At 35.6% G+C, this 25,962-nt stretch overlaps 1 protein-coding gene across 1 annotated transcript in view; it reads left to right on the forward strand.

The window, feature by feature from the left end:
• Positions 1–40: 40 nt before the first annotated feature.
• The window catches only part of C17H8orf88 (chromosome 17 C8orf88 homolog), a 47,806-nt gene continuing 21,884 nt past the window's right edge, over positions 41–25,962 (forward strand). The window contains exons 1-4 of the mRNA XM_022584820.3: positions 41–5,993; positions 12,558–12,656; positions 15,364–15,437; positions 22,715–22,784. Of these exons, the coding sequence (XP_022440528.1) occupies positions 12,584–12,656; positions 15,364–15,437; positions 22,715–22,784 (217 nt within the window). The 5' untranslated portion in view covers positions 41–5,993; positions 12,558–12,583. The remainder of the gene's footprint in view (positions 5,994–12,557; positions 12,657–15,363; positions 15,438–22,714; positions 22,785–25,962) is intronic.

Here is a 25,962-nt window from a genome sequence, read left to right on the forward strand (position 1 = left end):
CAATGAATTTTAATTAATATAATTCTCTTTCTTGTAATAGCAATATTTATTAAAATGATTGTTAAATAGCACAAAATGCTAAAAGTTTGTAAAGGCTTTTAATTTTTAAATTTATTTTACATGTTCGGTTACAAATTTAAATAAATACTAAGGTTCTTTATGTTTGATAAATGCGCATGTGTTTGACCTTAGGTGGAATACCATTGATAAACAAAAATGAGAAGCCTATATTCTTTTGGGACTGCCTCCCAAATAAGTTTTTAGGTAAGGCTAAATATCTGAGTACAGTTTGTAATTTAACAGGTGAGAGTCTTTGATTCTCCACAGAGATAGTCTTCAGTTTTGTAAATGTAACTAAAACTCATTTAAGGTAACTTGCTAAAAAGGAAGTGATCACACACATTGCTCTGAAGTTTTTAAGTGTCTTATGTGTATGTGTAATGTTTGGATATAGAACTACTGTAAGTTCCCAGTGTTTAAATAAAATTTTCTGAAAAACCTTGCCACAGTGTCTGATACTCTATGCCAAATATACCATTGACTTAAGATATTTGATATTTAAATAATCTTGGAGAAAATACATTACATTTTCATTAGTCATTAAGCCTTTAGCAAGAATAAGCTTAGGAGATTTGTAGAGAATTCCTTAGATTATGTAATGCCTTATTTTTTCCTGGCCTCTTCCTACTCACCTGCTGTATGACTCCTTCCTTTAAAAGTTCCTCTCTGCCTACCATCTGCCATCCACAGGTCTTCTTTTACTCCCCCGTAATTAATGCAGACTTCAGTATCTGGTTTTCATTCTTATCACATGCCATTGATTTAAATGTCAATGTGAATGGCCTCTCTAATACTCTGGTCTGGACTCATTTCTTTGATTCCCTCAAGTCCAGTGACGTTTATCTCCATTACACGTCTGCTATTCACCACTGTAGCTGCACTCTTGGCGCCCATAGTTAGAACCACTCCATCTCCAAACTCATTCTCAGATATCCACTCTCTGAACATATGCTTCCTCTATCCAAAATTCTGACCCTTTTTGTACTGCCATTCCTGAATATCACCTTCAACACTTCTAATTTCTTGATTATTCCAATCTATCATCTTCTATATTTACCAATGAATCCCATAACCACAAATGCCACTACATATTTTTGATCTTTACCTTCAATTGCACCTCAACATTGTTTACCTGTCTTCAGCTCTCTCTGCAAATCTCCCACAGATACCATATGAAAACTTTAGTCCTAAAGCCCCTTACCACACTTTTCACAGAGACCCCCTTCCTCTTACAGCGGTTTTTTTCTTATTTCACCTATTCTTACCTTTGTTCCATTCCTCCACCTACACTCTAGATTCATTCCATTCCCTCATTCCTCCTCAGGGAACTCACAATATCTTTTCATTGTTTCTGAGATCCATCTGGCTGCCTAAATCAATAACTGGCATCACCATTTTTATCTCTCATCTCACACCCTCTACAATCCATCAGTTCTCCCTATTCTCTGTCAAGTATGTGCACGTCTCTTCATGGTTCCTCCCTATCTTAATTGTGGCTCTCATCAACATTTCCTGTAAAAGGCTATGAACAGGTCCCTCTGCTTCTATTTTTGCCTTGCCTGCTGCCTGTACCTCTCCTCAATCCATTTTCCACATTAGTCACCTAAGTGATTATTTTTTAGATGCACATAAGATCTTATCATACCCTACCTACAGTCCTTCAGCATCTCTCCACATGCTTATAAGGGAGATAAAAGGCTCTTCATTCTTCTTTAGCCTAATATTGAACCACTACCCAAGCAGTGTCTCGTATTTTGTGTTTCTGCAGTATTGAATTACTGATATTTTTTGGTATTGACTTCTGTTTTATTTCTATATGCCTTTGGACATGTCCTTCTGCCTGCAAGGAATATCCCTGTCTAACTTGGTAAACTCCTTTCTATCCTTGAAAATCCTCCTTAGGCATTACCTCCCCTGCAAACTCTTCCATGATCCTTCCTCTCCTCCTTTCCACCCAGACAGAATTCTTTCCTTGTACTACTTCTATTCCATGTAAATACTTCTGCCACATATACTACCCTCTATTCTACTTACAGGTTTATAGGTACTCATAGACTATTGTTCTCTTCTTACTAGTTGTGCCTCAGTCATGCAAGTTGTATCTCAGTTTGGTTTTTATATCCTCAGTGCCTGGCACATAATAGGCATAGACTTTCAAAAATGTTTTTTGTTTTTTTTTTCTGAACTAAGCTGAGTGGAAGCAAATCGCTATTATAGCTTTTCATGCATTGTTTCAATGATTATCTGTATTTGGGGGTGTGTGTATGTGTATCTTCCATAAAATGCTTTGTAGATGTTTGTGGAATAATAAGAGGAAGAATACTGACAGGAGGTTGGTAAGGATATCATTTGGTAAACACTAGGTAATGCTACCTCTTCAGCTTTTCCCAACTCCCAGGCTTTCAGTAGAACTACACAGGCACACCATGAATGCCTTTATCTTAACAATTAGCTATTGAATTGGAATTGTCTCTGTGTAACTGCACCCTAACTAGACAGTACCTACCATGAGAACAAGAAACCAGTTTGTGTGCGTGTTACTTGTGCTCATACAAGGTTACTTGTGATCATACAAGGTTTTATTAACTAAATGTAAGGTATTGTGAAGGTAAAGTTAAATAAGCTAAGAAAATACAATTGTAAATAAAACCTCTACTTACAAGTAGTAAGACACATTTAACTCTTAATTATTATCCTTCTAATTGGGAACTGGGATTCCTATTTCCACTTTTGTATTTTCCTTGATACAGTCTCCAAACCTTTTTTTTTTTGAACCAAAGTAAATATTTATTTAGAATGAGAAAAACAATGCAATGACAACAAATTAAAAATTTTAAAAAGCTGACAAATACCACAAACATCAAAAAATCCATAAAAATATTTTAAATTAACTGCCTGTATTTTTAGTTTTTTGATTGCCTCTTCATTTGAAAACAATTTTATAGTGCATCTTCTTTGTGAGAATAAATAATTTGGTATTTTCTCCAGGATAGGCAATCAAAATTTATTTTTATTATTGAAAGTTTAGAAAAGTTAATTTCAGTAACAACTTGTAGTGTCAATTTTTAGTGTTGTTAAATTTGGGGAAACTTGTCATGAGTTTCTTATGTGAGCTCAATAATTTCAGGGCATTTCAAGTTTTCCTGGGCAGTGTAATTAGTATTTAAATTGCTCACTAACCTGTTGTTAAGCTCTTTTTGTAGATGTATATTATAAGTTCTGGATTATCCTTGTAGATGCCAATATTTCTTACCAAATCAACAAGAGATTTTTTAAAATTTCAATGTGTTTATATAATTTATTCTTCTTCATCAATTATCCAAAAAATTAGGAGTCTGCTTATTAACTATATTTAAAATGTATTTATACCTTGAAGTAGATTACTGATTTTGGTTTTATTTGAAAAAAATTTTTTTCTTCCATCTCACTTTTTTATCATAATTTCTATTGATTTCATTTAGTAATACGTAAAAACTAATTTTATTGTATGATGTATATATAATTGTATATGTTACATTGTTAAACATATTCCTCAAGAAGAAAACTTCTGTTTTGACTAGATTAATGAGAACTGAATCCTACACCTACAATTTTTTACATCTGGGGGTTGAAAGGATTTACTGACTTCATTATCCACAGACTTCTGTTGCTTCATGCCACAGGACATGTTCTTATCATGACACCTCCTCTGACCTGCACTTTAGTCTCTGAAGCCAGGTGAGCTGTCTCAGTGGAAGGTAAGAATGTTGCTGGAAGCCTTTTCTACACCTAAATAGCTAGCAATAACTTGACTATGCATGGAAGTGATTGTGAAACTCCACACCTTTTAAAATGGTAAATCCTACCATATTACTGTCCCACTTAAACACTTCAATGCTTCCCATTGCTCTTAAAATAAAATTCAGTCTCCTTACTGGAGCCTACAAAAAACTAGGATTTCAGCTTTTCCTGTCTCTCCAAACTCATCTTCAGCATTCTCTTCTTGCTTTCTATTCAACCATACTGGTCTTAATCAGTTTCTGAAATATGCTAAACTTTGTTTTTTCTCACCCCAGGACATTAATACCTACAGTTCCCTTTCCCTAAATACCTTTTTCCTATTCTACATCAGCATTCAGCCCTAGCTTAGATGATCCCTTTTCAGAGGCATTTCATCTTCAGTTATCCCATTCCAGTCAAGCTTTCTTTGCCTTTACACAGCCTCCTTTGCAGTACCTGCCTTTTGAGTCCTCTTTCTAAGTACTTTTTTCTGGAATGGGTTTTCTTAATCAGCATCCCTTTCCTAATGTTCCAATTTATCTATAACGTGTATGTATATGTTATATATGTATGGGTACATATTTTTTGTGTGTGTACATAAAAAAGCTGTTTGAAAACCTCAACCTAAATATTCTTTTATAATCTCATATTTACAAGTCCCAGTTTGAACTCATCATTTCCCTCCTTAAACCTGTTCTGCCTCTTGTGTTCCCTATCTTATGTCATCACCACCTATTCACTTGTTCACCCAATTCAGAAACCCCGAGTCACCCTAGACTCTCTTCTTATTCACTCCTTCCACCCAGTCTGTCACAAACCTATTGATTTCACTTCAGCAGCATCTCTCAGATCTATCCCTTCTTCTTTGGTACTTAATCTCAGACATCATTATTTTTTATTGGAGTTATTGCAGACACCCCCAGGGAAGTCTTCTGTGGCCTGTTTAATATTGCTATATCTTACACCCCACACACACAATCTGCCCTCCATAGTGCTGTGAGAACGACCCTTCCAATATTCAAAAAGATAAGTTATGAAAGATTCAAACTTTTGATTCATGTCCACTTCTTCTGTTTCCTTTCCACACTGCTGTTTCCCCTACTCCAACTACTGTACGCCAGACAAGTTTTCTTTTCCCTTTGCACCGTCTCTTCTTCCTTGCCTTCTTCCTCCAGCCAGCTGGAAGAAACCAAGCCTAAGCTGTTCCGAAAACGGCTCTAACATTCCAAGCCTAACGGTCAGTTTAGGCATTCCTTACACTATGCTCCCAACTTAAATCTATTCCTCTAACGCAATACTTAGCACAGCCCACAGAATTTGTTCACCAGCCCAGGGGCCCACCGGATTGTGAGCCCTGTAATTACACCCGTGTTCACCCGTGTTCCGCCTCCACGTCCCCCTAGTATAGTGGTAGTACCAAGTGGGGACTCTCAAAAATAACAGTGAAAAATTGAGTAAAAGAATAAAAGTGAAAATTAAAAATAAAGGATTCGGATTCAGATGGAGTCGCCTCAACCAATTTTGTTCCTTTCAGGACGGCAGTCTGTGTGCGACATGTATTCCTGTCAGAAGTTAACCATTTCCCTTACTCCATGACAGCCCGAATCCTAGCACCACTGAGACTCAGGCCAGGGACAGCTGCCAGCGCCTGCGGGATCCGCCGGCACCTCCGACGCGGGAGGGGCTCAGTCGTCAGCTCACCGGAGGCCTCGCTCACAGAGGCGGCATAGCTCACAGACGCTGCCTGGAGTCCGCCGCCCGGCACCGCGCAGACGTCTCGTCTCGCGCCTCCCCGTGTCGGGCAAGCAGGACCGCCGGCTGGGGTCCCAAAGGCACCTCGGCGAAGCCTCAGCACCACGCGCGGCTCCCGAGACGCTGCGCCCGCCCCTCGCGCCCTGCACATCCCGAGAAACGCACGCCACAGGTTTAACGGTTCTGCTCCCGCCGGGCTGCGCCGCGCTCTGGGCCCCAGGCGCCCAAGGCCCCGCCCCGCGCCCGCCCAACGCCCCTGGGAGCCGCCGTCTGCCACGCCCTCGTCGCCGCCACCCTGGGCCTGGAGCGGACTCGCGGCTGCAGCTGTTCACGGACGGGCAGCCGGGCGTTCGGCCGCCGCGTCTAGGGCTGAGCGCCGCGACGCGGCTGCTTGTCCCGAAATCCTCCCGGATCTTAAGGCGGTAGGTGGCCGGGGATGACGAGCCATACGAGGACAGAAGTCAGGTCCCGGGGTGTGAGGAGGCCGGTGGACGCCGTCTCCGAGGGAGGAAACGGGGGAAGTTGAGGTGAGGGAGAGAACCTCTGGGGCCAGTCGGCGCAAATCAGGCAGGGCCTCCACAGGGTCCCCAAGGTGGTTCTTAGAGTGTGAAGGGAGCGAGCAGGTCGGAAGGAAAGGGGTGGGGGCCGGTGTGGAAAACCGGGCGAGGGGCCAGTGGCCAAGGGAATTACACTGCTGAAGGGATATTGATAAAACAAAAACAAAGCAAACACATAAAAAGCCCCGAAAAGGAAGTGCACATCGCCCGCTGTCCCAGGACCTGGTCCTAGGTAGTTGGATGGTTTGAAGACTGTTTCCCATGCCCTAGAATCATCCTTACTAATTTTGGGCAACAGTTTGTTTTTGTTTTTGAGATTACTGTAGTTGTTTTTATTAATAATAAATTAAATTCATAAGAAAAGAAAACCCAGTAAGAATAAAGAAGCAAAAGACATATGTGGTCACTTCACAGAAGGAAATCAAATGGTTAATGAACGTATTTGAATATGTTCTATGCAACTTGTATGTAAGGGTATGCTGTTTTACAAAAGTTGACATATAACATTATAATAGTTTCAGGTGTACAACATATTTGTATCAAAATTTTATAATTGCTGATATTTTAGCAAAACTAAAAAAAAAAAAAAAACCTGAAAAAGGACAGTTACATCAGTTATGACAACCACCAACACCCATTACCTGGACAGTTTTATCCCACCTCAATGTTAAATTGTGCTTGTATTGAAAGATGCTTCACAAAGAAAAAAAATTTTTTTGGTCAGAAAGCATGAAATGGAAAATATAAGGGGACACTCTAGGCTTATAACTTTTTGATATTTTAGTTTTAATTTTTCCTACATATGGCAACACGATTTGTGGAGTATAAAGTGTCTTTTGTCATGTAAGTCATAATTAGTTTATCCTGTACTCCTCTATATTTCCTTTATGATATTTTTCATCTATCAGGTTATCAGTTTGTGCTGTTTACTTAAAAGCAGCATTTGGCTTTAAGGAATCCTAACTTTGTAAAAGAGATATTTTGAAGTTGAAAATTAAGATTAAATCCTATCTGGTATAATCCTATATGGGAAATATACATGAAGTAAATGAAAGCATGGTCTTTTCACTTCTTCTCTCAGCTTATTTCTTTAATTTTATATGCTTTTATTTCTTAATTGCAGCTGAACCATCAGCAGTTTCTAAAGAAATCTAGAATTTAAGTTGTAAATTTTAAGTATAATATTCAGCTTTTAAGTATAATACATATTATGTTTCATATATCTAATCCATTCTGTGGATTAGAATGGCAGTGTACCATGTCTGCAGAGTGAGGAAAGCATAGTAATCCCACAATTTATTTAGTAGTTGAAGAAAAATTGAAAATTGAGGAAATGAAAATTATTAGCACACACCACTTTATTCAGCAAGGTTTTATACATAAATATTCCTTCTCATAATTAATTTTTTTTCCATACAAATAGTGTCCACATGGAATAGTGGAGAGTCAGGTGTCTTTTACTTACCAAACACACAAGTTTAGAGACAAGGGCGTGAACTTTATAGTCGGAACCTCATTTCTACCAATTACTAACCGTGTGAACTTGAGCTCATCTCTTATTTTTCTTAGCCTCAGGTTTCTCATCTGTAAAGTAGCTAATAATGATTTTCTACAACAGTTAATGTACGGCTCAAAATTAAATGAGATAGTATATGTAAAGCATTTAACATGTAGTAGGATCTCAAAAAATGGAGTTTTAATTAAAAAAGAATAAGATATGTTGGGTAATGAAATTTTGCCCCAATTGATCAGTATATATACTTATCTCATGGTACTATATTTTAGAAAATTTTAGGTTAATTTGTAGTTTCAGAATTGGTGGGCCCTTATATTTAGTTTGATATATTTTTTTAAACAAACAAATAACCTAAGATATAGTTAGTATTCTAGATGAAGAATAGCACCTACACAGGTTTCCTGACTTGCAAACCAGTGTTCTGTTTATACCACTTGGCATTTTAAGATGATTTGTGTAAACTTGAAAAACAACTTTAGTTAGTAACCATTTCTCAGCATGTGTTAATATAATGAATTTTTGAGACTTTGGATCAAAATGTCCTTTAAAAATATTTATACCACAAAACTATATATTTACATTTCAAAGACAACTTTATGACAGGCCCACTACTTGCTACCCAATGTTGTAGGTAGGGTTATGTTTTTTTTGCAACTGTTCTTTGTAACACTTGATATCATAAATGCCTAACCTAGGTAGCTTCAAAGGAAAGGAGTTCTACATTCAATGAGTGAGCAGACATTAGAGTTTAAGATTGAAGTTATTTTATATGCTGACTGTGTAGTTCAGCTGTCTTTATTTGTAACCCAGAGAATTAGGCTTTGGTTTGTGGAGCCCTGTCCTTCATAGATTCTGATCCTAGATCAGTTTTACAATAATAATTGCTTATTATTGTATAAGGTAAATACTTTTCCATTAATAACACTGTTTAAGACATGATGCTGTTATGTAGTATGCATCCCAAACTTATTCCCTATAATGTCACTGTCTCTATGCAGACATAGTTTACTTTAATAATTTCCTTAACTGATGTGGATTTATGTATCTGGGGACTTTGCTGTAGTTTTCATACTACAAATTGAAAGGGTAGGTGGTACTGAAAAATCTTTTCATTTGTTTGCTTGTTTATTTACATGTGTTGTAAAATCATATAAGAGTTCTGTAACTCCCCAACACTTGAAAACTGTGGATTTGCATTGAATACTGGGGATTTGCATTGCTCAGCAACTGGAAAGACTTTACAACCTACCAACTCGATTTCAGCTGAGCAATGAAAAATAAAAAAGTGTGTGCCAAAGTACTCTATTGTATTCTTTTCATATGGGAAACAGGATGGAAAATTACTACTACTAGTATTAGTGTCCTAATTAAAATGGCTAGGATAAACATTAAATAATGCAATATTAGACTGTTCTTTGGTCCATATTAAAATATTCCCTTCCACATAGAAAATATTCAATAAATATTTGAAGTGGGTTTTTTTTGCTACATATGCTTATAACTTTTTTTTTCCTATTATATCAAAGTAGTGCATTAGTTTTGTTTAGAAGGTTGTTAATCACTGTGCGGAAATATCAGTTAACATACACATTACAAATCTAGATGGGTGTTAACTTAGAGTACTGGCTTGCATCTCTCCGAATTTCAAGAAAAAGTAACTATTTTGTGCTTAGTTATCATTGCTAACTTTGAGAGATTGTTTATAAATTTATGATTTTAACACTTGAATTATGTCCAAAGGCATTTTTTTAAGATGAAAGTATTTCTTTGGAGCGTAAAGAAAGTGATTAACCCTATTTTATACTTAGGGAAACAGTCACTTAGACCAACCTCTGCTTAAAATCATGGGTTACAATCAATTTCTGGATGAGCAAGTGCAAAATCAGGTGGAGTTTTACTTTTGACTTTGTCTTGATAGGTATCAAAATTTGGAAAGCTTTTGGTCCATTCAGGCATCAGATTTTCATTAAATAGGAGGTATTTAAATTTATAGATTTATTTAGTAAAACTATGTTGCAGCTACTAAGATACAAAGATAAATAAAGCCTAGTTTTTTTGGCTTAAACTAACTCACAGTCTAACCAATTAGGCATATAATAGATTTTTTGTATGATACATTTTAGAAAAATTAATAGGCAAAATATTGGGTTGGTCAAAAATTCATTCAGCTTTTTCATAAGAAGTCATGGAAAAACCCGAATGAACTTTTTGGCCAACCCAATACAATATGGACCACTGGAGGAAGAAAGAAAAATCATTATTGTTGCTACCACTGTTGTTATTTTACTATCACCTATTTGTTAGGAACTAGAGAACTTCATGTGAACCAGTTTATTTAATGTTAGCGCTGAGACATGAGGATACTTTCCAAGGAAGTAGAGGGAACTTGACCTTGGCTTTGAAGGATGAATAGCAATTTGGGAGAAGAGCAGCAGGGAGAGTGAGGGAACTCCAGACAGAGGACCTGAATATATATGATGAAACAAAATAACATTTATGAATTCAACAACTTATTGAACGTGTACTGTGTATTAGACACTGTGCTAGCCATTAGAGATATACCTGAGTGATAGAGCTATAATTTTATAGTCAGATAATAGGTATTTGAAACTAATGCAACACACTGGAAGAGGATACAGGGGTGATTTATGAGCACATAAGAAGGGTACTTAATGAAACTTGGACAGTTCTGCCTGTGTGGGAGGTGGAAAGAGAGTATGGGGCTAGCTTGATCATAGCATCTTGGCCAAAAGCATGGGGATGAGCATACCCATCACTTTTTAGACTCATGACCTTGGGCAAGTTACCTGATTTCCCTAAGCCTTCTCTGTAAAATGAGGATAAAAAAATGATAAAATTAACATTTATTTAACTTTTACTATGTACCAGGCATTGTGCTAATGCTTTATACAGATTTTCTTTTTTAGTCTTCACATCAAACTTAGGAGATAGGGGTTACTGTTTTCCATAATTACATAAATAAGTGGTGGAGCTATGATATGAACCTAGGTAGGCCGACCCAAGACCTGAGCTCTAGCTGTTAATAGTGCCAAATTTATAAAGTTGTTCTGAATATTAAATAATGTGACATAGATAAGTGGTTTACTGTGCATGACACATGGATGTTGGGTCCTGTTTCTATTAATAATTCAGGAGGTGATGGGGTACTGAAGTTTTTTAAGCAGGTATGTGTGTAAGGAGATCATAGTTTGGAGACTATGTTCACCCATTTGTTCAGCAGATGCTTGTTTTACACCTACTTTGGATCCAGTCCAAGTACTGAGTTAGTTGTAGGGGACACAGGAGGAATGAAAATATTGTTCCTCACTTTAAGAAGACTCTGTTCCTCACTTTTGCCTAGTATGGAAGACAAATCAGCCATTATAGTGTGGTATATAGTATAGTATAGTACAGTGTTCCCTAAGTGGCATGATAAGGGCATATTCACTGTGTCCCAGGTACATAGGTACATAGGGAGAGGGAGTATTTTAATCAGTCTAGGTGTTCAGGGAGATGAATTAAGAACTACTGTGGGACTAAAAGAGTAGTGGTGGGAGTAAAGAAAATATATTTGAGAGATATTTTGGAAGTACAATGGATAGGAATTAGAGACTGATTATGGTGTGGGGGCTCTAATATAGACAAATTTAAGGTGTCTTTAACTGAGGGTGATATGAGGGAGTTGGTGATGACTTAAGGAATACAGGAGGAGGGACATCTTTGGAGTCAAAGTAATGAATTTGATTTTTTTTTATAGTAATAGCATTTATTTAGCACTTGCCTTGTGCCAAGTAGTCTTTTTTTTCTTTTTAACATCTTTATTGGAGTATAATTGTTTTACATTGTTGTGTTAGTTTCTGCTGTATAACAAAGTGAATCAGCTATACGTATACATATATCCCCGTATCCTCTCCCTCTTGCATCTCCCACCCACCCTCCCTATCCCACCCCTCTAGGGGGACACAAAGCACTAAGCTGATCTCCCTGTGCTATGCGGCTGCTTCCCACTAGCTATCTATTTTACATTTGGTAGTGTATATATGTCAATGCCACTCTCTCACTTTGTCCCAGCTTACCCTTCCCCCTCCCCGTGTCTTCAAGTCCATTCTCTACATCTGCATCTTTATTCCTGTCCTGCCCCTAGGTTCTTCAGAACCTTTTTTTTAGATTCCATATATATGTGTTAGCATATGGTATTTTTCTCTTTCTGACTTACTTCACTCTGTATGACAGACTCTAGGTCTGTCCACCTCACCACAAATAACTCAATTTCATTTCTTTTTATGGCTGAGTAATATTCCATTGTATATATATACCACATCTTCTTTATCTATTCACCTGTCGATGGACGCTCAGGTTGCTTCCACGTCCTGGCTATTGTAAATAGTACTGCAATTTTGGATATGTTAAATTTGAGGTATCTATGGTAAAATATAAATGGAAATATCTTTTGGCAATTAGAAAGGTAAAACTGGAATTTAAAAGAGAGGTAGATGCTGGATGTGTAAATTAGGGCATATTTATCATGCAGATAGGTAGTTGCAATCATAAGAATAGATGAGAGTAGCTAAGAGGACCAAAGCCAAATTTGGACGAATCCCTAAGTTTATTTGGAGAAAAGTAGGAATCAGCTAAGGAAGTTAGAAGAGGCAATCAAAGAAATAGGAAACAAAACTTAAAGAAAAGAGTCAGGGGAGTTAAGGGAGAAAAATGTTTTAAAGAGGGAATATTCAGTTGTGACACATGCTGTAAAGGGGTCTATGGTTTGTTGCATGTTATTTTAAATGCTTTGTTTTGTGTTTTCCACCTTATAAAATAGTTCTCTTCAAATGAATGTCGTGGTTATTTGTATATATGTTAAAGCAACTTGATTATCTTGTCTAGAAGATAAAATGTATTTTTCCCGCCTAAAGTATGGAACCTCAAGGTCTTTGAGACAATGGAAACCAAAAAATTGATTGGTAAACCACTTCAGCCAGCAAGACCTGTTCGTCATCTGACTTCTCCTCCTGGTGAGTAATCTAGAGTACACATTTTAAAAAATTAATTGGTTAATGGCTAATTAGTATTTGAAAGGCCAAATAATATATAAATAATGTGTGTATACAATATATAAGTAAATAAATATATAAATGGTGGATGTTTAAAAAATAATGAAAACCATTGATCTCCACTGTTTAAAGAATTTAGAAGTATTACTGAAGAGAAGGATTCTTTTTTTATTGAAATATAGTTGATTTACAATATTGTGTTAGTTTCAGGTATACAGTAATGATTCAGTTATATACATATATATATATATATCTTCAGATTATTTCCATTATAGGTTATTATAAGATTGAATATAGTTAGTTGTGCTATACAGCAAATCTTTGTTGCTTATCTATTTTGTGTATAGTAGTTTGTATCTGTTAATCCCGTACTCCTAATTTATCCCTCTGCTCCTCCCTTTCCCATTTGGTAATCATAAGTTTATTTTCTGTGTCTGTGAGTCTGTTTTATAATAGATTCATTTGTATTATTTTTTAGATTCCACATGTAAATGGTATCATATAATATTTGTCTTTGTCTGATTTACTTCACTAAGTATAATATTTCCTAGGTCCATTCATGTTGCTGCAAATGGCACTATTTCATGCTTTTTTTATGGCTAATATTCCATTGTGTATATATCACATCTTCTGTTGATGGGAACTTGGGTTGTTTCCATATCTTGGCTATTGTAAATAGCGCTGCTATGAACATTGGGATGCATGTATCTTTTTGAATTAGAAATTTTGTCTTTTCTGGATATATACCCGGGAGTGGGATTGCTAGATCATATGTTAACTCTATTTTTAGTTTTTAAGGACCCTCCATGCTGTTTTCCATAATGGCTGCACCCATTTACATTCCCACCAACAGTGTAGGACGGTTCCCTTTTCTCCACACCCTCTCCAGCAATTATTATTTGTAGGCTTTTTTTTTTTTTTTTGGTGTTATGCGGACCTCTCACTGCTGTGGCCTCTCCCATTGTGGAGCACAGGCTCCGGACGCGTAGACTCAGCGGCCATGGCTCATGGGCCCAGCCGCTCCGCAGCATGTGGGATCCTCCCGGACCAGGGCACGAACCCGTGTCCCCTGCATCGGCAGGCGGACTCTCAACCACTGTGCCACCAAGGAAGCCCTATTTGTAGACTTTTTGATGATGGCCATTCTGACCTGTGTGAGATGATACCTCATTGTGGTTTTGACTTACATTAAGAAAATTCTTAATGGTCTACCAGACCAGCAAAGGTGGGAAGAACTCGTGTATTTTTTTTGCCTGAGAGCAACTTGTGTATCTTTTTTTTTCATGTCTCATTTTCATGGTTAACAACTGGCTTCTACTCAGAATGATACTCTCAATACAAATTGTGTCCTGTGATTATGATCACTGCAGAGCAGTCATCTGGAGAGAGCATTAGACTTTAAAAAATATACCTAATTGAAAAAAATTAGTACCAAGCAACACTTACAGATTAAGGCTGTGCTTGAGCTGGAACATAAAATCTAATTTTTCAGGAAATCTAAATTTTCTAAAATATTTTCTTTTGCCCATAAAACTAAACTTTTGGACAAATTCTTGAAATACTTGGTATTTAATTTCTAAATTTTTTGTTATTATTTTCATTACTAGTATATATATTTATATTTTATGTATATTTGTCTATACATATATACATAAAATATAAAAGTTATTTAAATTCTGTTTAGTCCATGTGTTCAACTGAATAACTGGCTACTTAGAAAAGGGAAAATATAGCCCTTTTACTGGGTACAAAGATGAATCAGAAAATATAGAAATGACACAGCTCCTCAGTCCTCCATTTTTTCTCCTATCTTTGGTTCCTACAAAGAAGATTGTCTCTACTTTGGTAATGTTTCCTTTGAAGATGGCTGTGACTTAGGACAGACAAAATGAAATTAAGGGATCTTCTGGACCATAGTTTAGCAATGCTGAAGCTGTATCCTTCTGGTGCACTGAAGAAGCAGTTGTGTAGGGCAAAGTCTCAGATTTTTTCCTAAAGCGAAGGAAATAAAACCATTGGCAGCCGCTTCTTTCTGTGACTAGCCTTTTTACAGTACTCGTCCCTCCCTCATTTGTACAGGTTCAGTTTTCCACTGATCCTTTCCCTTGAAGGCTATTTCAGGGGTAGGTAGGAGTGGGCTGGTAGCCCTGATCTCTCATTTAATTATATCCTCTTAAGATCTGGACAGGAGTAGGGGTTTATTAAGCAGAAAAGTTAAGTAAATCAGAAATTAATTTTAGCCTTTCTCAGCATACTTCTATACTCTCTGGACAACTCACATCCTCAAAGAAATCTACTTTTTCTTCAAGACCCAGATTGAATTATTTCTTTTCGTGAAGCCTTAGTTGATACCCCCAAAGCCCACTCTACTCTCCCCTGGTATCTTCTCTGTACCTGTCACATAACTTATTTTTATTATAGTCATTATTTATGAGCTTGTTTTTTTAAAAATAAGCTATGAATTCTTTTATCTCTGAGCTTTTTTCATGCTTATAAACCCATCTCCTAACATGGTGGCTGACATTTCATTGTGTTGAGTAAATGAACTATCAGAAAAAATTTCAAAGCAGTGCCTAGAATATCCTAGGTACTTAAGGTTTTTAAGTGGTGGTATACCATTTATTGAAGTAATAGATATTTAAAATGTTTTCTTTTTCTCTCCTAACAGGAACAGTATTCCCTTTCAACTTCCAAAACGAATATCCATGCAACACCCAGTACTTACAAAGTGGAGTTAGCAGAGTAAGTCTTAGAAGTTATAATAAAATAAAGCATTACGACTGGAAAGTAACATTTGTTAGATGGCTGTTGTGTGCCAGGTACTATACTAAGTGCTTTATATACTTTTTAAAAGTTATGATCTATTTCAAGCATATATTAAAGAGAATAAACACTTATTAATACCCATTGCTCACCATTTTCAAATCTAAATATTTTGTTTTATTTGTTTTAGAAAATGTTAAGGCAAAAAACCTTACAGGTAAAATTTTAAAAACCTATATATCCCTGCACCATCCCATTTCCTTCCTATACTTCCCCAAGATAACTGTCCTCAATTTATTATTGTTTTCGTGAATGTATTAGTACTTTTGCTATAACAAATAGAATTGTTTTAACTGTTCTACAATTTTATATAAATAATATTTTACCTACACATATTCTGCTATGTTTTTTCACATTTAGGTTTATATTTAAAATTTTCTAATTTAATTTTTTGACTAAATAAAATAGTCACAAATTTAAAAATTCAAAATATACAAAATGACATTTAGTGAAGTTTCCCTCCAATCTCTATCCCCCAGTCACCTATTTCCTCTGATCAGAAGTAACCATTGTACCCCTTTCTTATCTAGAAACTTCCAGAAATACATTATGCATAGACAAGCATAAATATATTTATAAATGGAATACTAGGCAACTGTTAAAATGAGTAAAGCAGTTCAATATGTGCTGATACAGAATAATCTCTTTATATATATATATTAAGCTACCACATTTCTTGTTCCATTTTCTGTCATGGGCATGACACTTGTTTCTGTTTTATAATAGAAATAGAAATATTTTATAATAAACGCTACAATAAACACCCATCTATATGTTATGTTTAATACATGTTTGAGAGGTTCTCAGTAGTATAAACCTGGAGTAGAATTGCTATATACTGTCAGATTTCTCTCCAAAGTGATTTGTACAAGCAATGCATGAAGTACTCTGATTTTTCTGCATCCTTACCTTGTTATTGTCAGACTTTCACTCTTTTTTTTTTTGCGGTACGCGGGCCTCTCACTGTTGTGGCCTCTCCCGTTGCGGAGCACAGGCTCCAGACGTGCAGGCTCAGCGGCCATGGCTCATGGGCCCAGCCGCTCCGCGGCATGTGGGATCTTCCCGGACCGGGGCACGAACCCGTGTCCCCTGCATCGGCAGGCGGACTCTCAACCACTGCGCCACCAGGGAAGCCCGTGACTTTCACTCTTTTTTCATGTTTAATGGGTGAGAAATGTATCTTGTCGGTTTTAATTTTTAATTCTTTATTACTTTGAATGCAGCATCTTATGTTTAATTTGGCCATTTGGTTTTTCTCTTTTGTAAATTATCAGTTCGTATCATTTGCCCATTTCTCTTGGTCTATGAGAAAATTGTTTATTTTTTGTGTGTGTTTTTTTTTCAAACTATAAAATCTTAATGTAGTCATATTTTAAATTTTTTTATGATTTCATGCTTTGTGTCATTGTTTATGAAGTTTTCTCATCCCTAAGATCAAAGGATATTTTTCCTACATATTCGTCAAAAAGATTTAAAGTTTTGCTTTAATATTTAAGTGTATAGTCTACCTGAAGTTAATTTTTGTATGATATAGATAAAAATCTATTTTTTTCATATAGAAGACCAGTTGTAAAGCACAATTCATTGAATGATCTATTCTTTCCATTCAGATTTATGCCATCTTTATAAGTTTTCAGATAAATAGGGCCTGTTTCTGGACTCTTAATTCTTTTCCATTGATCTATTTGTGTATCTCTGTGTCAGTACCATGATATCTTAATTACACTTGCTTTATATTAATTTTTTAAGCCATTGTAATGTTTTGTTTTATCTGTTCCAGTAGTTAGCATTTCCCTAATTAATACAATAATAATATTCATACCTCTCTTTGGAACCCTTAACCTTCTTTTAGAAACTTTATAAGTAAAAAGGAGTATATTAATATTGTAAATTTTATAGAGAAAAATCAATTAATTAGATATACTTCTAAGTTTAAAATTTTGTCTGCTGCTTCAGTTATAATGCAAAAGCGACCAGAATCTATGTCAGAGATATATCACATAATTTATAATGAAGGACACTTTTTACTAACTCTCTGTATTTTTTTAAACCAACTTTGTTAAGGTATAATTTACATACAGAAAAATGAACCCATTTGTTCAAAGAGTTTTGATAAATATATACCTCATGTAACTAACCCCACAATGAAGCTATAGAGCTGTAGTTTCATCTTCCCCCAAAATACTCTTTTATTCCTTTATAGTCATTCACCATCCCCACTTCCGCTAATCCTAGTGCTCCCTCCTCCAGGCATCCACTGATCTGCTTTCTTTAGCTATACATTAGTTTTGGCTGCTCTAAAATTTCATATAAATGAAATCACACAGTCTATATTCTTTGGTGTTAGATTTTTTTTTTTTTTTTTTGCGGTACGCGGGCCTCTCACTGTTGTGGCCTCTCCCGTTGCGGACCACAGGCTCTGGACGTGCATGCTCAGCGGCCATGGCTCACAGGCTCAGCTGCTCCGCGGCATGTGGGATCTTCCCGGACCGGGGCATGAACCCATGTCCCCTGCGTCGGCAGGCAGACTCTCAACCACTGCGCCACCAGGGAAGCCCTGGTGTTAGATTTTTTTTTGCTCAGCGTAATGTTTTTGAGATTCTTCCATGTCCTTGTAGATAGCAGTAGTTGGTTTGTTTTTAATTTGGAATAGTATTCTGCTGTGTGAATACAGGACAATTTATTTATTCCTCAGTTGATGGACATTGGATTGTATCTAGTTTTGGGATATTATGAATAATTTTGCTGTGGATAATTGTGTTCACGTCTTTGTGTGGACATGCACACAATACCCAGGAGTGGAATTGACGGATCATATGTTAAGTTGGTTTAGAAACTGCCAAAATGTTTTCCAAAGTGGTTGTACTTTCTTACATTCCCACTAATAGTGTGTGAGGTACCAGTTGCTTCACATCCTTGTCAACTCTTGGTATAGTCAGTCTTCATTTTTAGCCATTTTAGTGTGTGAGTAGTTGTATCTCATCGTATTTTATATTTGCATTTTCCTAATAATTAATGAGATTGAGCATTTTATCATGAGTTTATTTACCATCTGTAGTTTTCTTTTTTCTTTTTGGTGTCTGTTCAGATCCTTTGCATGTTTCTAATATTTGAGTTGTCTTTTTATTCTTTTATTTTAAAAAATTATTTTAAAAGATAATATACAAAAGCAAATCACTATATCCTATATGTGTGAATTTATTTCTAAACTCTATTATGTTCTACTGATTTATATGTCTGTATTTTTCCAGCTTTATTGAGATATAATTGACATATAATGTGTAAGTTTAAGGTATAGGATGTGATGATTTGATACGTGTGTATGTTGTAAAATGTTTACCACAATGGGTTCAGTTAACATGTCCTTCATTTCACATAATCACTATTTTGTTGTTGTTGTTTTGTTATAGTGAGAACATTAAGATATACCCTCTTAGCAGCTTTCAGTATACAATACAGTATTGTCAACTATAGTTATCATGCTATATACTAGATTCCCTATATGTCTATCTCTTGGTCGCCATCACACTTTACAGACTGCTGTAGCTTTCTGATAAGTCTTGAAATCAAGTAATGAAAGTTCATTAACTTTATTCTTTTTCAAATTTGTTATTCTGGGTCCTCTGCATTTCCATATAAGTTTTAAATGAGGCTGTCAATTTCTACAAAAAAGCCTATTGGAATTTTGATTGAGTTTAAAAATTAATTTGAAAAGAATTAACATCTTAATTTTGAGTTTTTGATCCATAAACATGACATTTCTCTCTGTGCTTTGTTTTTTTCAGCATAGGGGTCTTGAGCATCTTTTGTCAAATTTATAAGCATTTTGTATTTTTTGATACTATTGTTAAGTGGTATTTTTTGTAAATTTCAAATTCCACATCTTGGATACTAGGATATAGAAATACTATTGATTTTTGTATATTGACCTTGCTAAACTCACTTCTTATATCTCATAGCCTTTTTGTAGTGTATTCCCTCCCATTCTTGCTCTATTGTCATAATTTTACTTTAGTTTGTGCTATAAATACACAGCACATTGCTACTATTTTTGCTTTTGTATATTATATTTTAAAATAATTTTTTAAAATAAAAGAATGAATTTTATTTTACCTTCATTTATTCCATTTCCAGCACTCTTAATTTCTTTGTGTAAATCCATGTTTATTACTGGTATTATCTTTCTTCTGCCTGAACAACTTCTTTTAATCTGTTTTTTTAAATTATTACCTCATAAATAAGCACTTGAAAACTTTGGCTTAACAACAACTTATTATCTTTCATGTGTCTATGGGCTGACTGGTCTTAGGTGACCATTTCTCAAAGATGTGGTTGCAATCAGATAACATCTAGGTCTGGAGTGCTTTAAAGTCTTGACTGGACTGGATGGCCAGATGGCTCACTCACATGGCAGGTAGTTAATGCTGGCTGTTGGTTTAGAGTTTAACTGCCCCTGTAGACTGGAAGGGGCACCACAAATGACCTCACCAAATGGCTTGGGCTCTTTACAGCACCACATCTGGGTTTCAAGGCTAAGGCCTGGAAACCAGCAGGGGCCTGTCATATTAGATTGGTCTGAGCAATCACAGAGCTTGCTCAGATTCAAGGGGAGGAGATAAAAGAATGTCAAGAATGTGTGGCCATCTTTGATCTGTTTAAAAATAATATGAATTTCCCTCCATCTGTATTACCAATTCATGGCCTTCACCCATTCTTTTTATTTATTTATTTATTTATATTTTTTAATTAAAAAAAAGTTTTATTGGGATATAGTTGTTTTACAATGTTGTGTTAGTTTCTGCTTTATAGCAAGTGAAGTGGAGTTCCCTGTGCTATACATCAGGTTCTCATTAGTTATCTATTTTTTATGTATTAGTATATATATATATGTATGTCAATCCCAATCTCCCAATTCATCCCACTTCCTCCTTCCCCCTTGGTGTCCATACATTTGTTCTCTACAACTGTGTCTCTGTTTCTGCCTTAGAAACAGGTTCATCTGTACCATTTTTCTAGATTTTCTCTTTCTGACTTACTTCACTCCGTATGGCAGTCTCTAGGTCTGTCCATGTCTCTACAAATGACCCAATTTCCTTCCTTTTTTATGGCTGAGTAATATTCCATTGCATATATGTGCCAGTCTCAGAGACCTCTGGGACAATATTAAATGCACCATTCTTTTTTATAGGCTTTTTTCCCCATTGTTTCCTAGGAGCTCCTTTATACTACAGAAATTAGTTCTTTATGAGTTACAGTATTTTTCCTGTTTACATTTTGCCTTTTGAGAGTGTTTATAAATCTTACTCTTTAAATTTTCATCCTAGGAATGGATGTTGATATGAATTTGTCTCTTCCTGTTCTCCTTCCTTATCTCAGTGGTGTACATTTGTTTAAGATAAGCGACAGGGTCTGGGAACATTTTTGCTATAAAAATGAAAAGGCTAAATAGAATATCTAGGTGTGCAGATTGGGTATTTCACCACAAATTGCAAAGAACCTTGACTTGAAAAAAAAATGGTGTTTATTTTGCTTTACTCAAGCCTGGTCAACATTTTTCATTTCCTAAACTAGCCATATTATCCCATGTTTTGCAGCTCAAAGGCTGCTTTTCTTCCATAAACATTCATTTTTCACCAGTCAGCCAGCCTAATTCCTATTAAACCTATAAGTGTTGTTTAAGCATCACTTCCTATGTAAAGTGTTTCCTGAAATTTCTAAGTCAAATTTGATACCCCTTCCTTCCATTGCACCTTCTGCATATCGTTATTATAGAACTTCTCAAGTTTCATTGTCATTTAGTGTTTTATTTTTCTGTCTACCTTTTAGTTTGTGATCCCTCCAGAAACATATACTGGAATGTCATGTTCATCTTTTTTTTTTTTTTTTTTTTTTGCGGTACGTGAGCCTCTTACTGTTGTGGCCTCCCCTGTTGCGGAGCACAGGCTCCAGATGCGTAGGCTCAGTGGCCATGGCTCACAGGCCTAGCCGCTCTGCGGCATGTGGGATCTTCCCAGACTGGGGCACGAACCCGTGTCCCCTGCATCAGCAGGTGGACTCTCAACCACTGCGCCACCAGGGAAGCCCTATGTTCATCTTTGTATTCCCAATACAAAGCACAGTGCCAGTCATGTAGTAGGCACTCTGTGTTTGTTAAATGAGTGGGTTTAATAGGGCCACTGCTATCCATTTGGTGCCTTTACAAGAATTAGAAGAAGAACAAAAAATTATATAAAAATACAGATTTTGTTAGAATAAGAGACCTTGCTGCCACCTGCTAGGATATCTGCCACATCTGTGCTGTGAATGGTACCCCTTTAGATCCACATTCTTCATAACTATATGCAGTAGCCCTGAGTTTCTAAAGCTAGCTTGACTACCTCTTATCTATGCACTTTTGGATTTGTTACTAAACACTTTTTGTCTTGATTTCCCTTGCCTGTAACATGGTGATCATAACACTTTCTTTACTCCCTTGTAAGATTATGACAGTTAAATGAGATAAGACATAGATAATCACCTTATAAAATTTTAGTAGGTGTACTTTCTTACATGCTATGAAAGATTTGAAATAATCTACATTTTCAGTTGTTAATATGTGCAGACATGACAAAGTAAATTTACTTTTTTTCAGCTTTATTGAGATATGATTGACAAATACAAATTTAATATATTTAGGTTGAACAACATGATTTTTTTAAAAAGTTATGCAACCTGATGATGTAATATACATACATATTGTGATATGATTACTACAATCAAATTAATTAACACACACAATTTATATGGAAACACAAAAGACCCCAAATATCCAAAGCAATCTTGAGAAAGAAAAATGGAGGTGGAGGAATCAGGCGTCCTGACTTCAGACTATACTACAAAGCTACAGGAATCAAAACAGTATGCTACTGGCACAAAAACAGAAATATAGATCAATGGAACAGGATAGAAAGTCCAGAGATAAATCCACACACCTATGGTCACCTAATCTATGACAAAGGAGGCAAGACTATACAATGGAGAAAAGACAGTCTCTTCAATAAGTGATGCTGGGAAAACTGGACAGCAACATGTAAAAGAGTGAAATTGGAACACTCCCTAACACCATACACAAAAATAAACTAAAAATGGATTAAAAAAACAGTGTTAGATAAAATTTTAAAACCTTAGATAAAAAGTATATTTTCTTCTTTCAATAGTGTAAGACGAATGGAATGCAAGCCTTTTCTCAAGGTCTTAATGAACAACATCAGTCTCCAGTTAAAAAAGGTAAATTTTTACCATAATTCTCAACTTTCATAAGAGAGTTTTAGCATTCATGTAAAGTTAATATTTGCTTAGCTGCAAACCTTAGGTACATAAGAAATTTTATTATGTTCTTTTGGTTGATTTCTGTCTATATTTGGTTATAGGTTTGACTGCTCTAAAGGGGAGACCACAATAACAGTGACTGAAACAAGATAGAAGTTTATTTCTGTATCTTCTGTATCATGTAAAATTTTGAGCTGGTGTACTCATTCTGGTTTGTGAAGTTTCTACCAGCCCGTGTATTATACTGTCCTATGGCTTTACCATCCTCAATACATGGCTTCTATCTTATTGCACAAGATGAATGCCTCTGCTCCAGCCACATGTCCCCTCTCTAGCCATCAGGAAGGAAGGAGGAAGAAAGTTCTAAAAAGTATGACCCAGAAGTTGCATATATAACTTCTATTTAATTTCTCATTAGCCAGAACTTAGTCATGCTGTACAAAGCAGACTGGAAAATATAATCTTTAGCTTTCCAGCCAGCTAATTCTATTGCTGAAGCAGAAAGGAAGAATTGCTCTTGGGAAGAACAAACAGTCTTTCCCACACCAGCTACTTTTTAATAAAGTAAAGATTATTTATTAATTTAGTTTCCAAATTTTTGTCAACCAATCTATGTATGTAATTTAAAAGTTACAAGTTATAAAAAATACTCTATTAGCATTTTCTTCTAGTTTTTAACTCCATATTCTAAAGAAAATATTTAAATTGTTTCCATATTTCTCATTTTTTATATTATATTTTGAAAGCATCTTTTGGAAAATGAGAATTTATGTCTTTCACATCAGTCCCCTCACTTCTTCAACCCTTCTATCTACCCCCTCCCCATCACATAGTTACTTAAATTTCATTTATAGCATCATCACTCTTTATATTATATGACTATATAAATACAGTTGCTTGGCTGAGAGGTGCATATCTCCGTTTCATACAATCCGTCTTTTTTCCTGGAGTTAACGTTTGCCTTGTTTTTCTATGCAACTGTTGTTAACTTTGCGCATCAGTTGCTCCAACAACTCTGCCACACTTATATATATTTTCCTTATGGTCATATATATCAGTTGGCAGTTTTTCCCCTGAAGGAGACTTTCCTTTTAGAATCTTCCATTATCCTGTTCCAGTATGGATTAATTACTCTTCAGTACTGCTGTGAAGCTGTTTTCCTGGAATGGACTTCTACTGTTATCTGGGGATATTCCCCTTGCAATTCTCAGGTTTCTTTTTTCTTCTTTTTGATTGAAGTAAAACTCATCATTTAAACCATTATAAATGTACAATATCATGCAACCATCACCACTATCTAATTCCAGAACATTTTTATTACCCCCAAAGAAACCTCATACCCATTAAGCAGTACTCCCTCATTCAGTCCTCTCCCCAGCCACCAGCAAACACTAATCTGCTTTTTGTCTTTATGGATTTACTTATTCTGGACATCTCATTTAATATAATTATAAAATATATTACCTTTTGTTTGTGGCTTCTTTTATTTGCCATAAGGTATTCAAAGTTCATCCATGTATCAGTACTTCATTCCTTTTTATGGATGAATAATATTCCATTGTATGGATAAGCCACATTTTATTTATTTCTCAGTTAATGGACATTCAGTTGTTTTTACTTTTTGGCTATTATGAATAATATTGCTATGAATATTTGTGTACAGATTTCTGTTTGAACACCTGTTTTCATGTCTCTTGGATATATGCCTGTGAGTAGATTTGACAGGTCATATGGTAGTTCTGTGTTTAACATTTTGAGGAACTGCCAAACTGTTTTCCACAGTGGCTATACCTCTTTACATTCCCAATAGCAATGTATGAGGGTTCCAATTCCTTGACATCCTTGTTAGGATCTTTTTTTTTAATCATAACCAATCTAGTGGGTGTGAAGTGGTATCTCATTGTGATTTTGATATTTATTTCTCTAATGACTAATGATTTTGAGTGTCTTTTCATGTGTTATTGGCCATTTGTATTTCTCCTTGGAGAAAGGTCTATTCATGTCCTTTGACCATATTTTAATTAGGTTGTTTTCTTTTTGTTGTTGAGTTTTAAGAGTTCTAGATACTAGACCCTCATCTGTTCTCTCCCTCTCTCTCCCACTTCCCTTCTGCCCTCCTCCCCTTCTCTCTCTCCCTATGTATGTGTGTGTGTGTCTATGTGTGTGTGTAATAAATATATACATATATTTATTAGGTATTAGATATGTGTATATAAGACCCTTATCAGATATGTAATAATAGACACTAGACTCTTATCAGATATATAATTGTCAAGGACTTTTTCCTTTGTCTTTTCATTCTCTTGATAGTATACTTATATGTACACATTTTTTTAAATTTGTTGAAGTCCAATTTATCGTTTTTTCTTCTGTTGCCCATGCCTTTGATGTCATTTCTGAGAAACTGCCAAATCTCAGGTCATAAAGATTTATCCCTATGAGTTTTACAGTTTTAACTCTTACATTTAGCTCTTACATTTAGGTCCATTTTGAATTAATTTTTGTATATGGTGTGAGTTATAAGCCAACATTCACTTTTTAAAATTGAGGTATAGTTGACATACAATATTATATAAGTTTCAGGTATGCAGAATACTGAATCAATTTTAAAGGTTATATTTCATTTATAGTTATTATAAAATGTTGGCTATGTTCCCTGTGTTATACTATATATCCTTGTAACTTATTTATTTTATACATGGTAGTTTGTACCTCTTAATTCCCTGCCCCCATGTTGCCCCTCCCCCTTCCCTCTCCCTACTGGTAACCACTGGTTTGTTCTCTATATCTGTGAGTCTATTTCTTTGTGTTATATTTAATAGTTACTTTTATTTTTTAGATTCCACATATAAGTGATATCATACAGTATTTGTCTTTCTCTGACTTATTTCACTTAGCATAATACCCTCCAAGTCCATCCATGTTGTTACAAATGGCAAACTTCCATTCTTTTTTGTGGCTGAGTGATATTCCATAGTATATGTATGCCACATTTTCTAATTCCATTCATTTGTTGATGGACACTGGGTTGCTTCCATATCTTGGCAATTGTAAGTAATGCTGCTGTGAACATTGGGATGCATGTATGTTTTCATTTTTTTCAGATAAATACCCAGGAATAGAATTGCTGAGTCAT

The sequence above is a fragment of the Delphinapterus leucas genome, chromosome 17 (genome assembly GCF_059928025.1).
Source record: "Delphinapterus leucas isolate spDelLeu-1000000601 "Yukka" chromosome 17, BTC_Dleu_Yukka2, whole genome shotgun sequence".
Classification (NCBI taxonomy): domain Eukaryota; kingdom Metazoa; phylum Chordata; class Mammalia; order Artiodactyla; family Monodontidae; genus Delphinapterus; species Delphinapterus leucas.